We start from the raw sequence: 12423 nt of genomic DNA on the forward strand, positions 1-12423 counted from the left end.
CAAGCTCAGCTGTCAGAGCTGAAGGTTTAGTGTGGCAAACGTTTTGTCTTCCTTTTGTGGGTGAGAAGAAAAGAGGATACCAAGAAGGAATTCATACTGCTACTCTCATCTGTGCTTAAAAGCTAAATGTATTTCCCCAAAATTAAAAAGAGAATGTTTGCTACTTAAATGTGAGCTGGTAAGAAAGATAACTCACGTTCCAGCATGCTCATCAGTTAAATGCTATCACAGCTACAAGTGTCAAACAGCTACATGGGCAGCCCGGGAATGAGTCTGGCAAATAAAAGAGCACAGTGTGAAATGATGACTTTTTCTGATCAAAAAGCATCCTGGGGAGGGCTGAACAGTTTTGGGTCAAGAAGAGGCCTCTATTTCTGGGGTGATTTTTATTGCTATCAGAGAGAAGACCGTACTTGCTGTGAACATATGGCTACTCCACACACTCCTACTGGTGAAGGCAAACTCGTAGTCACTTGTCTTTCTCCCTGGGCCTTTAGCCGCAACAATGAAACATATTTTTCATTTCAGTTTCACTTATGTATCACTTTCTCTTTTAAAAGGGTGAGTTATAAAGTAAAAAAAAAATCACCATCAATGAATATTTCAGTGTGTTACCAGGACGCATGTACGCAGACACGTATATGTGTGCACACACATACACTCAAACCCTCCCCCATGCCACGTGACTAAGGACCACAAACTCATTTTCCCCAACTGGAACTTTTTTCAGTTTTTGGACTGTGAGTTTCTTTATTCTGTGGCTCCTCCAGTCTAAAAATGTAAAAGCTGTTGCAAGGGAGCTATAATTTCTACTCAACACTTCAATGATTTGATTATATAAAATAAAAAGTGTAATGAAGTTAATAGCACCTTATTCTTGCAATACATTATGAGAATATTTTCCTGCAAAATCTGAAAGTGGAAATTACCTCTGGGCCCCCTAACTCTCAAAAATATGGGTCGTGATGATTACTGCAATGGAATTTCAAGACTGAAGAACGTAATATGTTTCTCTTTCCTCTATTCAGTTTCCCAAAAGGACATCTTCTCTTCCTGGGATAGTATATAATGAAAGATAAAGAACTTAAGTGACAGATTGTTCTACTTTTGGTGTAATCCTAGCGTGTGAGCTCAGGAAGAGCAGATAACCTCTCTGGGCCTTAAGTAGTCTGAAAAGTGAGGGGACTGGATAACCCATTTTCACTTTAGCATTCTAGATTCAAAAAATAAAATAAAAAACATACATTGGGAATGAAAACTGTACTGTAATGCCAGGTTTGTTGTTCTTGTTTTCTTGTATTTCACAGCAGCCCTTATCCAGAATCTTCCCCACCTGCTTCTTGCCTAGTAATTTGTGTGGCTTCAGCATAGAGCTGAAGAAGAGGGCAATGTCCTGAGTTCGGATCCTTCACAGGCCGGGCATCTTTGATCTCATCCCTGGTCCAGCTTTCTTTCTGACAGTTGGAATTCATACAACATGCTTTCAGGTTCCCATTCCCAAAGAAGCAACTCAAAAAGAATACTCTAGCTGCTATTGTCCCAGAGGTAGCATCTCATTTGAAGAACAGAACATAATACTACAACCGAGGGCAAAATTGTAGTCACTTGGCCTAAGTGCAAATAATGTTAAATAGCATTTAAGTACCCCCCTACACACTGTGATAGGAAAGGACATCCTTTTTCAGAATTTTCCCAATCTGGGCATGCAGATATAGCACAGTCTGCCTCTAGGAAACAAGGAAATGATTTCACCAGTGTAAAAACTCTCCTAAGCATAATACAGGGAGACTTAACAGGATTAAGTTTCTCAGGTGGTGCCAAACAAGTTCTCATTTTCACAGCGTTCTTCTATGCCAGCAAGTCAAGAAACATATTTGCAGCCCTCAACAAGTTTCAGGGTACAGCCATATGCCAAAAAGAACGCAAGCTCGATTTAGGGTTTTCAGCTAGACTGGTAATGTGACAGGATTTTACTTATGCCCATTTCCAATCTATCTTTAGGTAAAATTTAAATATGAGCATTGACACTGTTTCCCTTTTTCTGATCTACAGGTACCTAGGATCCCCCCTGTCTTGTCCTGTCCTATCTTTGCCTTCCCAGCGTTCTGGGCTCTGCGTTCTTCTGTTTTACCAATTCCCTCAACAAAATTCTGCTCATCTGGTTGACATTTGGCAGAGATCCAAGGCCATTTATTAATGAATGCTACTATGAATTATTGAAAGCCAATAGCTTATTATGTCTAACTTGATAGGGTATTTGCATAAAACTTAAGATCTGAGGCAGAAATCTGTGGCTTTGGGGAACAACCAATATTGATGATATTTCTGGGTTAAGAGAATCTTTCTTGAGCTACTCACATCATACCATATAGCTGTCTCTGTCCTTAACCTAGGCCTAAGACAGACCCTATTGGCATGCTGATATGTAAAAGTGTTTTTCTTCTGCAAAGGAGAGGCTGAGAAATTATCTCTTTATCCCAAGTTTTCCCAGAAGTTGAAAAAGGAATACACACACATACACACATACACACACACACAGACACCCAGACACGCTCACACACCAATGTTACCACATTCAACCTGGAGTTAGCAAGACGTAGGAGGTGAGATGGGGTCAGATCTATAGAGAGGAGGACTTAAAATACACCAAACTTAGCCTCTAAAGGTATGCTGGTCAAGGCACAGCCCAAATAGACACAGATATTGATTCCGACTAAGGAGAGAAGAATTTGACATAAATGCTTAACACAATCTTCTTCTCAAGTCCCAGAAACTCACATCTATGAACAATTTGTGAGGTGGAGTCTCAGCCATTAGGAGGTAAATAACTAATCTGTCCATGATAGAGCAAGACCTACAGCTGCAAAGTTTGAAAGGTATAAGAGATAAATCAAACCAACAAATAGTTCACTGAACCCCCACTCTGCTAGACTCCAGGCCAGGTGCTGAGAATATACAAGTGAATAAAACACATCCCTATAAAATGTGCACAAGAAGGAACCAAGCTAAATCTCTATTTCAGAAAGTTTGCTTTCTATTTCAAGTTTGCTTGATTTGATTCCTTGCTCTGCTCACAGGCACTGCGTAACAGAAAAGGTGACCCACACATGTTAGCCCAGACACTGCGGGAGAGTAGCCAACCATCAGACTTAGTCTAAAGTGAATTAGCCTGTTTCATTGGACTAAGCAGATTCTCACACCTGATAGCAAACCCTACCAGGTTGTTAAGAATGATGTTCATCAGCATTAAAACTCTTAGAAAGAAAGTTTACAGACAACTGAACTAGTGCACATACCTAAGAAGATCTCCAAGACTTCCTCAGCTCTTCAATATTTGAAGCTGCATTGAATTCTTGTTCAACTTACCCCCAAGGTTAAGATAAATGGGGGATGGAACAACTATATATAGGTTAGCATTTGGCATCAGTATACAGTAGTGTTTTTGTATAGACTGAAGTCTACATCAGCTGGAATTAATATAATTAAATATAATGTTGACAGGTTATGACATTTGCCTATTAAGACACTATACAAACATTCCAATAATTTGCTGGTTTTTGAGTTTGTGAAAAATAAATGAAACAAAATCTCAGGGGATGTTGCTAATGGTGTAACTGGAAGAGAGGTTTCAAAAGCACAGGGTTCAGGAAATAACAGTCAAAGAATAATGCATTCAAAGCCAAAACATATAGAGTGGTAAATGAATATTTAGTACTTACCACAAGACTGCTGTCTAGAGACAGCCTTTTTCCAAAGTCCCTTTTCTCGAGCTGTCTCTTTCCCTCCATGGACGAAGTTATTTATTTTCTTTTGTGACTTATAAGAATCCCCCGTCTGTTTCCAGGGTCACTGAAAAGAGTGAACATGTGTTTTACTATCCAAGTGCACAGTGTTTAGACCTTTGTTTTCAACTGTCTAACCAGAAACAAACATTGAAGTCAAAATATACCTAGTCCCAAATAATAAGTATAGAACTGGGCTCTCTCAACTCAAAAGACCACTCCGTGTTACAAATGTCAGAGTCGTCTTTATGGCGGCCCCTGTGTTTTTATAGGTTTTGCTAATGGAGTTGGGGAATGGGTTTGCAGGTTGAATCAGCAGACTGTGGAAAAAAGCAAACAGTCTCCGTTTCATGCCACACTTGCTCCACACCCGTCCTCTCTCTATCAGCCAGAATCATTCTGTTACTGTGCACATCGATGCTGTCTGCAAATTCCATGAGATCAAACCGACAAAACCACGCTCCATAACCAAGAGTTATTGAGCTCAAGGTCCAATGAAGGGAAACTGAAACATGAACTTTGTTGTCAATATTTAATTTAAAAAATATGTAATTTAAAAATATTTGAGGAACATTGTAAGATACATTCCTCTCGGGATAGATTGATTCAAAATGAATGGTGGGTGATGTCATTACTGTCAATGAGTATTTATAGAACACCCACTGTATTTTTACCATATTAGATATAGTTCAGCCCCGAACTCCACTGAGATTGCTTTTTCTAGAATGATTAAGTATTCTGGTTAATAAGGATTCATCATATATGTTAAGTGCTAGCTTCCAATTTTCACAAAGATGTAAAAGGCTTGAGATAAAATAAATGGGTTACAGTCCAGGATTTCTTTTTTTTTTTTTTTTGAGACAGAATCTCGCTCTGTTGCCCATGCTGGAGTGCAGTGGCGTGATCTCGGCTCACTGCAAGCTCTGCCTCCTGGGTTCACGCCATTCTCCTGCCTCAGCCTCCTGAGTAGCTGGGACTACAGGTGCCCACCACTACGCCAGGTTAATTTTTTGTATTTTTAGTAGAGACGGGGTTTCACCATGTTAGCCAGGATGGTCTCGATCTCCTGACCTCGTGATCCGCCCACCTTGGCCTCCCAAAGTACCGGGATTACAGGCATCAGCCACCATGCCTAGCCCAGTCCAGGATTTCTTATCCACTAGCCAAGTGGCCTTGGACAAGTCATTTAACCTCTCTGAAACTCATTTTTCTCAACTACAAAACATGATGATAACAATCAAATGATGCTATGCTGCTATAAAGACACATGCACATGTATGTTTATTGCAGCACTATTCACAATAGCAAAGACTTGGAATCAACCCAAATGTCCATCAGTGACAGATTGGATTAAGAAAATGTGGCACATATACACCATGGAATACTATGCAGCCATAAAAAAGGATGAGTTTGTGTCCTTTGTAGGGACATGGATGCAGCTGGAAACCATCATTCTTAGCAAACTATCACAAGAACAGAAAACCAAACACCGCATGTTCTCACTCATAGGTGGGAACTGAACAATGAGATCACTTGGACTCAGGAAGGGGAACATCACACACCGGGGCCTATCATGGGGAGGGGGGAGGGGGGAGGGATTGCATTGGGAGTTATACCTGATGTGAATGATGAGTTGATGGGTGCAGCACACCAACATGGCACAGGTATACATATGTAACAAACCTGCACGTTGTGCACATGTACCCTACAACTTAAAGTATAATAATAATAAATAAATAATTAAAAAAAAAAACAAAACAATCAAATGATGTATGGGAATATGATTTTTAGATGCCATAAATTACAACTCATATTTAAGTTATAATTACCCACAGATTACATGTAAAAACAGTTAACCTGAAATATTAGTCAACATAATTCAATATATTCTTGATGATTCTGAAGGCACTTTGAGGTATAGAAATTACTCATAATCCTTGTAAATAAACATAGCCATTGTACTGCTGATGCAGAAGAGATGAAATACAATGCTATACCAATTAATTCTTTAATATGATTGAAAAGAAATACGTTCCACAACTCTCAGTTACTCCAAGTCTGACATGGATCAAACAGGCAGGATTTCATGGCCCACAGGATGCGGGCTCTCTCTTGGTTTTCTTCATCAAGAGGGTTGAGATGGCGGTGCCTCAGTTGGGGAATGCCCAAACTATAGTCAATCATGGGAAACCGATGGGCTCCTGTTCCAGCTTAGGCTTCTTCCTCCATCTTAGTCATTTTATCTCTTACTTTCGAGAACACTAATTTTAATACATCACTTGTCCACTCAGAGACTCTTAAGAGTTCAATCAGAATTTAGGATAAAATCCAAATTTTTCAATATCATTGTCTAAAATTCTAGGCAGTATTTTTCAGAAAAGAAGTTAGTTCTGTATACTGCTATAGGCACGACCACTCGTCAACTGAAATTTGTTTGGGAGGCTGCCTTTTCTACTTTCAGCTGTTCCTGCCCACTTTGTAGCATTCCCCCCTGCCCCAGTCTCAGCGACTGTATACACTGGTAGTTCAGAATACCCTCTGCAATAATTAACCAGCTAGCGACTACTCAGGCCCTCATATTTCCCTCTCCACCAAAAACACGCCCTAAGTCTTGATCCCAAAGAGCATGGGAGTTTGATAGCTCACAATAGATTGTGCTTTGGCCTTTAGCACATATGCACTGAGGGCCTACTGTGTGGAAGACAGTAGGAATACCCTAGGAATACTGTATGGAATACAGTCCTTACATGTTAGTGACACAGTCATGTACAAGAAAAACCAAGTCCCCACCTTTGTGGAACTCATATTTTAGTGAGGCATATAGAAAACAAGCAAACAAACAAACAGCTCCAAACTGCGGTAGGTACAGTATGAAGGAAATAACCCCCAACAGGTAGAGAAAAGTGCCAAGTGGGCTGGCGGGGTGGCTCGCGCCTATAATCCCAGCACTTTGGGAGACTGAGGCAGGCGGATCACCTGAGGTCAAGAGATCGAGACCATCCTGGTCAACATGGTGAAACCCTGTCTCTACTAAAAATAAAAATAAAAAAATTAGCTGGGCGTGGTGGTGTGCGCTTGTAATCCCAGCTACTCGGGAGGCTGAGGCAGGAGAATTGCTTGAGCCCGGGAGGTGGACGTTGCAGTGAGCTGAGATTGCACCACTGCACTCCAGCCTGACTGATGACAGAGAGACTCCATCTCAGAAAAAAAAAAAAGGGAAGCACATGAACAGGGATAGCTTTTGGATTGAGTGGTTAGGGTAGAAGCCAGCCATGTAAAAGATGGGTAAAGATCATTTCAGGTAGAGGGAACAGCCTTTCATCTGGGAAGGAATCGGAAAAGAACTTTGTTAAGAGAGGACCTATTTCTTAGGAAGAAAATAGCCAGGAATAGAATGTGTGAAAAAAGTGCTGAATTGTAGGCAAAAACTGCAGAGGCTTGGAGGCCAATGTATCTCTCTCAGCAATTATTCTAAACACAAAAGTTAATCTTAGGTTTTAAATTTCCTACCTTACACCCTACTAGCAGGTAACATTCAACAAATTATTTAACCTATTTAACCTTCCACTACTTACTCTATGTGACGGCATTAATAATAGGACCTTCTTCATAGTAGGGTTTTGTGATGATTAATGAGACAAGTCATTGAAATAGTTAGGCTGGGGACAGATACATGTAGATAAGACTTAAATATTAGATATATAGATCATACCTTCTGGCAAATATGATTAAACTCATTAAGAGCAACTGTAGCTACTGAATTTTATGCTTCTTCTTAGGCAGATGAGGCTGTCATTTTGGGAAATGGGGATCCTTTTGATAGTTCTCAAATAGCCCAATGTGCCTATGTGGAAAGCTGATTCAGCAGCTTTCCAAATGGATTTGGTCAATTTCTTTTCATATTTTATGGTACCAATAATATAGGCAGATGTAATATTCAAGTTGTTTAGCAACAATATGTCACAAATGTTAGCCAATCATAAAGGTACAGTCCAATCAGGGTTGACAATGGCAACAAGCGGTACAATTAGAGCAGTGTATCCTAGCCAATTCCAGCCTAACTACACATACTGGCCCCACAGGTGAAAATTTGTGAGTCAGACCATAAAACAATCATGGAAAGGGTCAGAGTAAATTTATCCAAGTGGATCAAAGGAAGACTATCTAAAAGAAACAAAATGGCAACCAGGATGCAGCAACATGAAAAGGGACCTCATTAACAAAGAAAATATCAGAAAAGCTGAAACACTGTATTTATTTCACTATTCGGAAAAGACTAGATACATCCAGCAGAGATGGCAGATCCAGGGGGGACATGAGTGTATCATATCCTAAAGATCCCTGGGATTACCTGGGCCGTTTGTACCATCCATCTAACTCAACTAATTCAGAGACTAGGGTGATCAAGCAACCTTCCAATTTTATTTGATTCCTATGTAGTAACACTTATAGAAGAAGAATGTGCTGACCAGCAAATATACGTAGACAATCTTTTGAAAAATTCCATTTCTAGTGCAAACTAAAAATGAAAATTTGACATCTGACTCTTTATATTTAATATTTATGTATTTGGTTAGTATATTAGTCAGCTTGGGCTGTCATAACAGAATAACATAGACTGAATAGATTACACAACAGATGTTTATTTTCTGCGCTAGCAGAGTTGGTTTCTGGTGAGGCCTCTCTCCTTGTCTTGCAAATGGACATCTTCTCACTGTGTCCTCACATGGCCTTTGCTTTGTGTATGCACATCCCCGTGTCTCTTTCTCTAAGGACACCAGTCCTAGCACATTAAAGACCCACACTTACGACCTAATTTAACCTTCATTACCTCCTTAAATGCCCTATCTCCAAATACAGTCACATTGGGAGTTAGGGGTTCAATGTATGAAATTTGCAGGAGACGTGGTTCAGTCCATAACAGTTATTTTCAGTCAGGTTTCAAATCGTATCTGAGTGTTCTATTAATCAAATTCCAAAGTCTAAAACACTAAGGGAAACTTCCGAGTGGTGGTGGTTATGGTGACTGCCTCCAGACTCCACGCCTCTCTGCTTGTTATGTGACCTTTGGACCTTACTGCCCCCTTCCCGCCTCACCTTGCCCTGCTGTACTCTTCTCTGTGTTGTGCACGTACAGGTGCGAACATGATTAAGACTTCTTGGTCAGTGTGTTAACGTTGAATTCTGCCAATGGGAGGCAGTGAGAGATTAGAAGGCAATGGGAAAGAAGAAGCCATTCCGCTTCCAGCTCTAGCAAAACAGCATCAACAGCAGGTGGCTGCAGGCTCCGGCAACTCCTGTGATTCCTCCAACAGGTCAGCTAAGAAAGGGCACCAGCAACTCCCCAGTCTGTGAGTCTGCCACCTTATCCCTCTGGCTTCGCCAGCCCCTTCAACACCAGCATAAAAATCCCTTGCATTAAATCCCTCTTTGCTTGAAACATCTACAGTAATTTCCTTTTTCTACACTTGACAATGTTTGATGCACAGCCCATGGAGATGCCTTTGGACAGGCAGCAAGCCTTCCTTGGGAAATACCTGGATTCGTTCTTGTGAGTCTTCTGAAATAATCGTCTGGAATTATTTTCTAATAAACACTAAGCCTCTAGAGAACAGAGACAGCATTTTATGTTCTGTGTTCCCCTAGGCAGTCTAATGCCTAATGCATAGCAACATGAAGAGCATTTGCTGTTTGCATGAATAAATGAATGAATGAACGTTGACAGCTGTCTTTGTGAACATATAAAGAGCAGGTCAAAAATACAATTTTGTTTAGTAAAGAAATGCTAGACATATTTACAAGAATGAGGTTGTTTTTTCAGACAAGCATATTCGGACACAGCCAAGCCCCAAAGAAAACATTTTGTCTTTATTTTAAAATGTCACCAGCCTAAAAACTATTTACCTCCACCTACAATGGGCCATAACCTAGTAGTGTTAATATCTTTTCTATGTCTTCCAACATCTCTGGTTATCAAAGAATACATACATTCCTCAGAGCAATGGGTTGGAAGCCTCTCCTTCCTTCCGTGGGGAAGAAAACAGTCATGGAGTTGAAGGAAGACAGGAAATTAAGCATCCTTTTATTGACTTATAGTTATTGATACTAATCTCCCCTTCCCCCTCACATACACCCATCTCTAGTTGGTGAAAATACTTCTACTCAGTATCTGTGGAAATCTAAGTTGACCTTAATAACTCTTTTTTAAATTTTTCTCACAGTTAGTAATGGCCTTTTCATGCTAGACATAATTTTCAAGAGAGTAACAAAACCACACCATTGAATAAAATCTCAAAGGCATATTCCCTCACATACACACAGTAACACACAAACACACACACACACTCACTCAGATACACACTCACACCTGATCTAGACACCACTTTCTCCATCTTAATTTCTGCCTTTCTGATTCTGCCATTTCCCATCTCTGCTTTGATATATTAATTGTATTGCCAGAAGAAATGGAGAAAAATAGTAATGCCAAAAGGGCTCTCTTGCTTAGGCATTAGAAGTTTGGTTCCTAGCTTTCTTTGCCATGTAAATTTGAATAATTCCTAACTTCTGTGAGTTTACATTTTTTATGCCTTTCTCACCAGGTCATTGTGAGGTTTCAATGAGATAATGCATGAGCAAGCTTTTCCACATCTAAATTCAAGATGTTTTCTGGTCAGCTTCATTAAGCAACAAACAATGCAAAATATAATTGTTTGCAGCCTCATAAACATCCAGAGAACAGAGACTGTGTCAAATTCATTGTTATATTCCCTGTAGCATCCAACACACCAGCTCCCACACGGCAGGCATGCAAAGAGTAACTGCACAGTAGAGCACATCAAGGACAAATAATGAACACAGTAAGTTTCTAGTCATTGACAAGGCAATTCCATGGGTTTTCACCCTGGTTGCACCTTAGAATAACGTGGGGAACTGTTAAAAAATATCAATGCCTAGGTCCCACCCAAGATCACTTGAATCTTTGGGGTGTAGGCTCCAGGGATCAGAGTAACAATAGCCAGGGTTGGCAACCATCAGTTAAGAGCTTTGTTGCATGTTAGATGGAGTCACCTGGGAAGTCATTAAGGCCCATCCCCAGATGGAATAAATCAAGATCTCTGGGGGTGGGAGCCAAACATTATTATTTTAAGATTCTTGAATATTTCCAAGGTGCAGTCAATGGAGCACCAGTTTGGGAAGGTGAAGATGTCACTCTTTTCTTGATCTCCGTCCTTTTCTCAAGGGCTGAGGGACACATGATTGTTGGTAGCAGCAATGGCCTTTCCTTAGCCACCACCATCCCAACAATTTTTAATCTGCAAACCCTGACCCCAAAGGAAAGAAATGTTAGATACAAACAATTTGGATAAATACCTTTATCCATATCTCCACTCTCAGGCTCATCATTCAAAATTAAGCTGCTTAAGCTGATCCTTCTTTTCATTCAGAAAATATTGTTGACTAAAGGTAGAAATATTAAATCTAGATTCCAAGTTAACATACATATATCATAAAATCTCAGAGTGAGGCCTTCGCATAGAGTTTCAGGGAAAGAACTTCAAATGGCAAGGCCAATGTTGCCGAAAACCATGACTCAGATGCCCCGAAACCCATTGCCTCCTTTCTTCCCACCGCTTTCCACGTGTACCTAGCTCTCTTTTCAAAGCACTACCAAATAGAATGTTTGAAACTCCAGTCCTCTTTGTATTGAAATCTTTTTATTCTGATTTATTAAGTCCATAGAAAGGAAAGCACTGGCTTTCTGTATGCTTTAAATACATACACACAACAGTCTCCTTTTGGAAGATATATCAGCTCAATAAGTTTCTCCTATTGATACAACTATTTGTGGTATAAATGGGTAAGGGTGTGTTTGTGCATGCTTGTGTGTATGTGTATGTGTTGAGTGTGCATCTGTGCATGTGTATGTGCATGTATGAGCATGTGTGTACATGCGCATGAGTATATGAGTGTATGTGTGCATGGGTGTGTATATTCACATGCACTCTGACTTAACAAAACCACCCCCACACAGAAAAGTGTTGTGTCCATTCTGAATATGAATATAAAAACATGCCAAATGATGCAATTGTCAACCATAAAAGTTTTAAAAATCTTATCAGCCCCCTGAAACTGATTTAGAAGAAGATTAAATGCTAACGAATTTCCCAAATGTGGTATTCTTCCTTGCCAGATAAATTAGTGGCTGGAAATAGTCTCAGAGAGACATGACAACCCTTTTCTTTCAAGTGGAGGAAAATTCCACATGATGTGGAAAATTGGTTCTAAAAAATGGTTTCCTATATTCATATTCACTAAACATCTCACTAATAATCCTCAGTAGCTTCCGGTTGATGGTTTAAACTCCAGACAGTCCCCTAAGAATCACTTTCCCATGGGTCCGTTCTCAGAAAAATGGCTAAGGCCAACACACAGAACTCAGGGAGCTGCACAAAGTCTGAGTCTGGAAATCTTGCCTATTTTTCAACATGCAGCTCAGTGAACTGGAGCAGTCAAAAAATTGCTATGAATCTGAACTAAGTTCCTTAGGAAAAGAGGTCAGAGAAAGCTGTTAGTACCTCCAAAACTTCCAATATTCAGTAATTTCTCTCACTATTAAAACAAATTATTGAGATATAATTCA

At 40.0% G+C, this 12423-nt stretch overlaps 1 protein-coding gene across 3 annotated transcripts in view; it reads right to left on the minus strand.

Moving 5' to 3' along the window:
• LOC105492540 (NCK associated protein 5) overlaps positions 1 to 12423 on the minus strand; it is an 891224-nt gene that overhangs the window by 840753 nt on the left and 38048 nt on the right. For all 3 annotated transcript variants that reach the window (XR_011610241.1, XM_071073805.1, XM_071073806.1), the window contains exon 2: positions 3720 to 3849. Coding sequence is in view for 2 of the 3 variants with exons in the window: in XM_071073805.1 (XP_070929906.1) it covers positions 3720 to 3788 (69 nt within the window). In the remaining variant the exon portion in view is untranslated. The remainder of the gene's footprint in view (positions 1 to 3719; positions 3850 to 12423) is intronic.

The sequence above is a fragment of the Macaca nemestrina genome, chromosome 11 (genome assembly GCF_043159975.1).
Source record: "Macaca nemestrina isolate mMacNem1 chromosome 11, mMacNem.hap1, whole genome shotgun sequence".
NCBI lineage: Eukaryota > Metazoa > Chordata > Mammalia > Primates > Cercopithecidae > Macaca > Macaca nemestrina.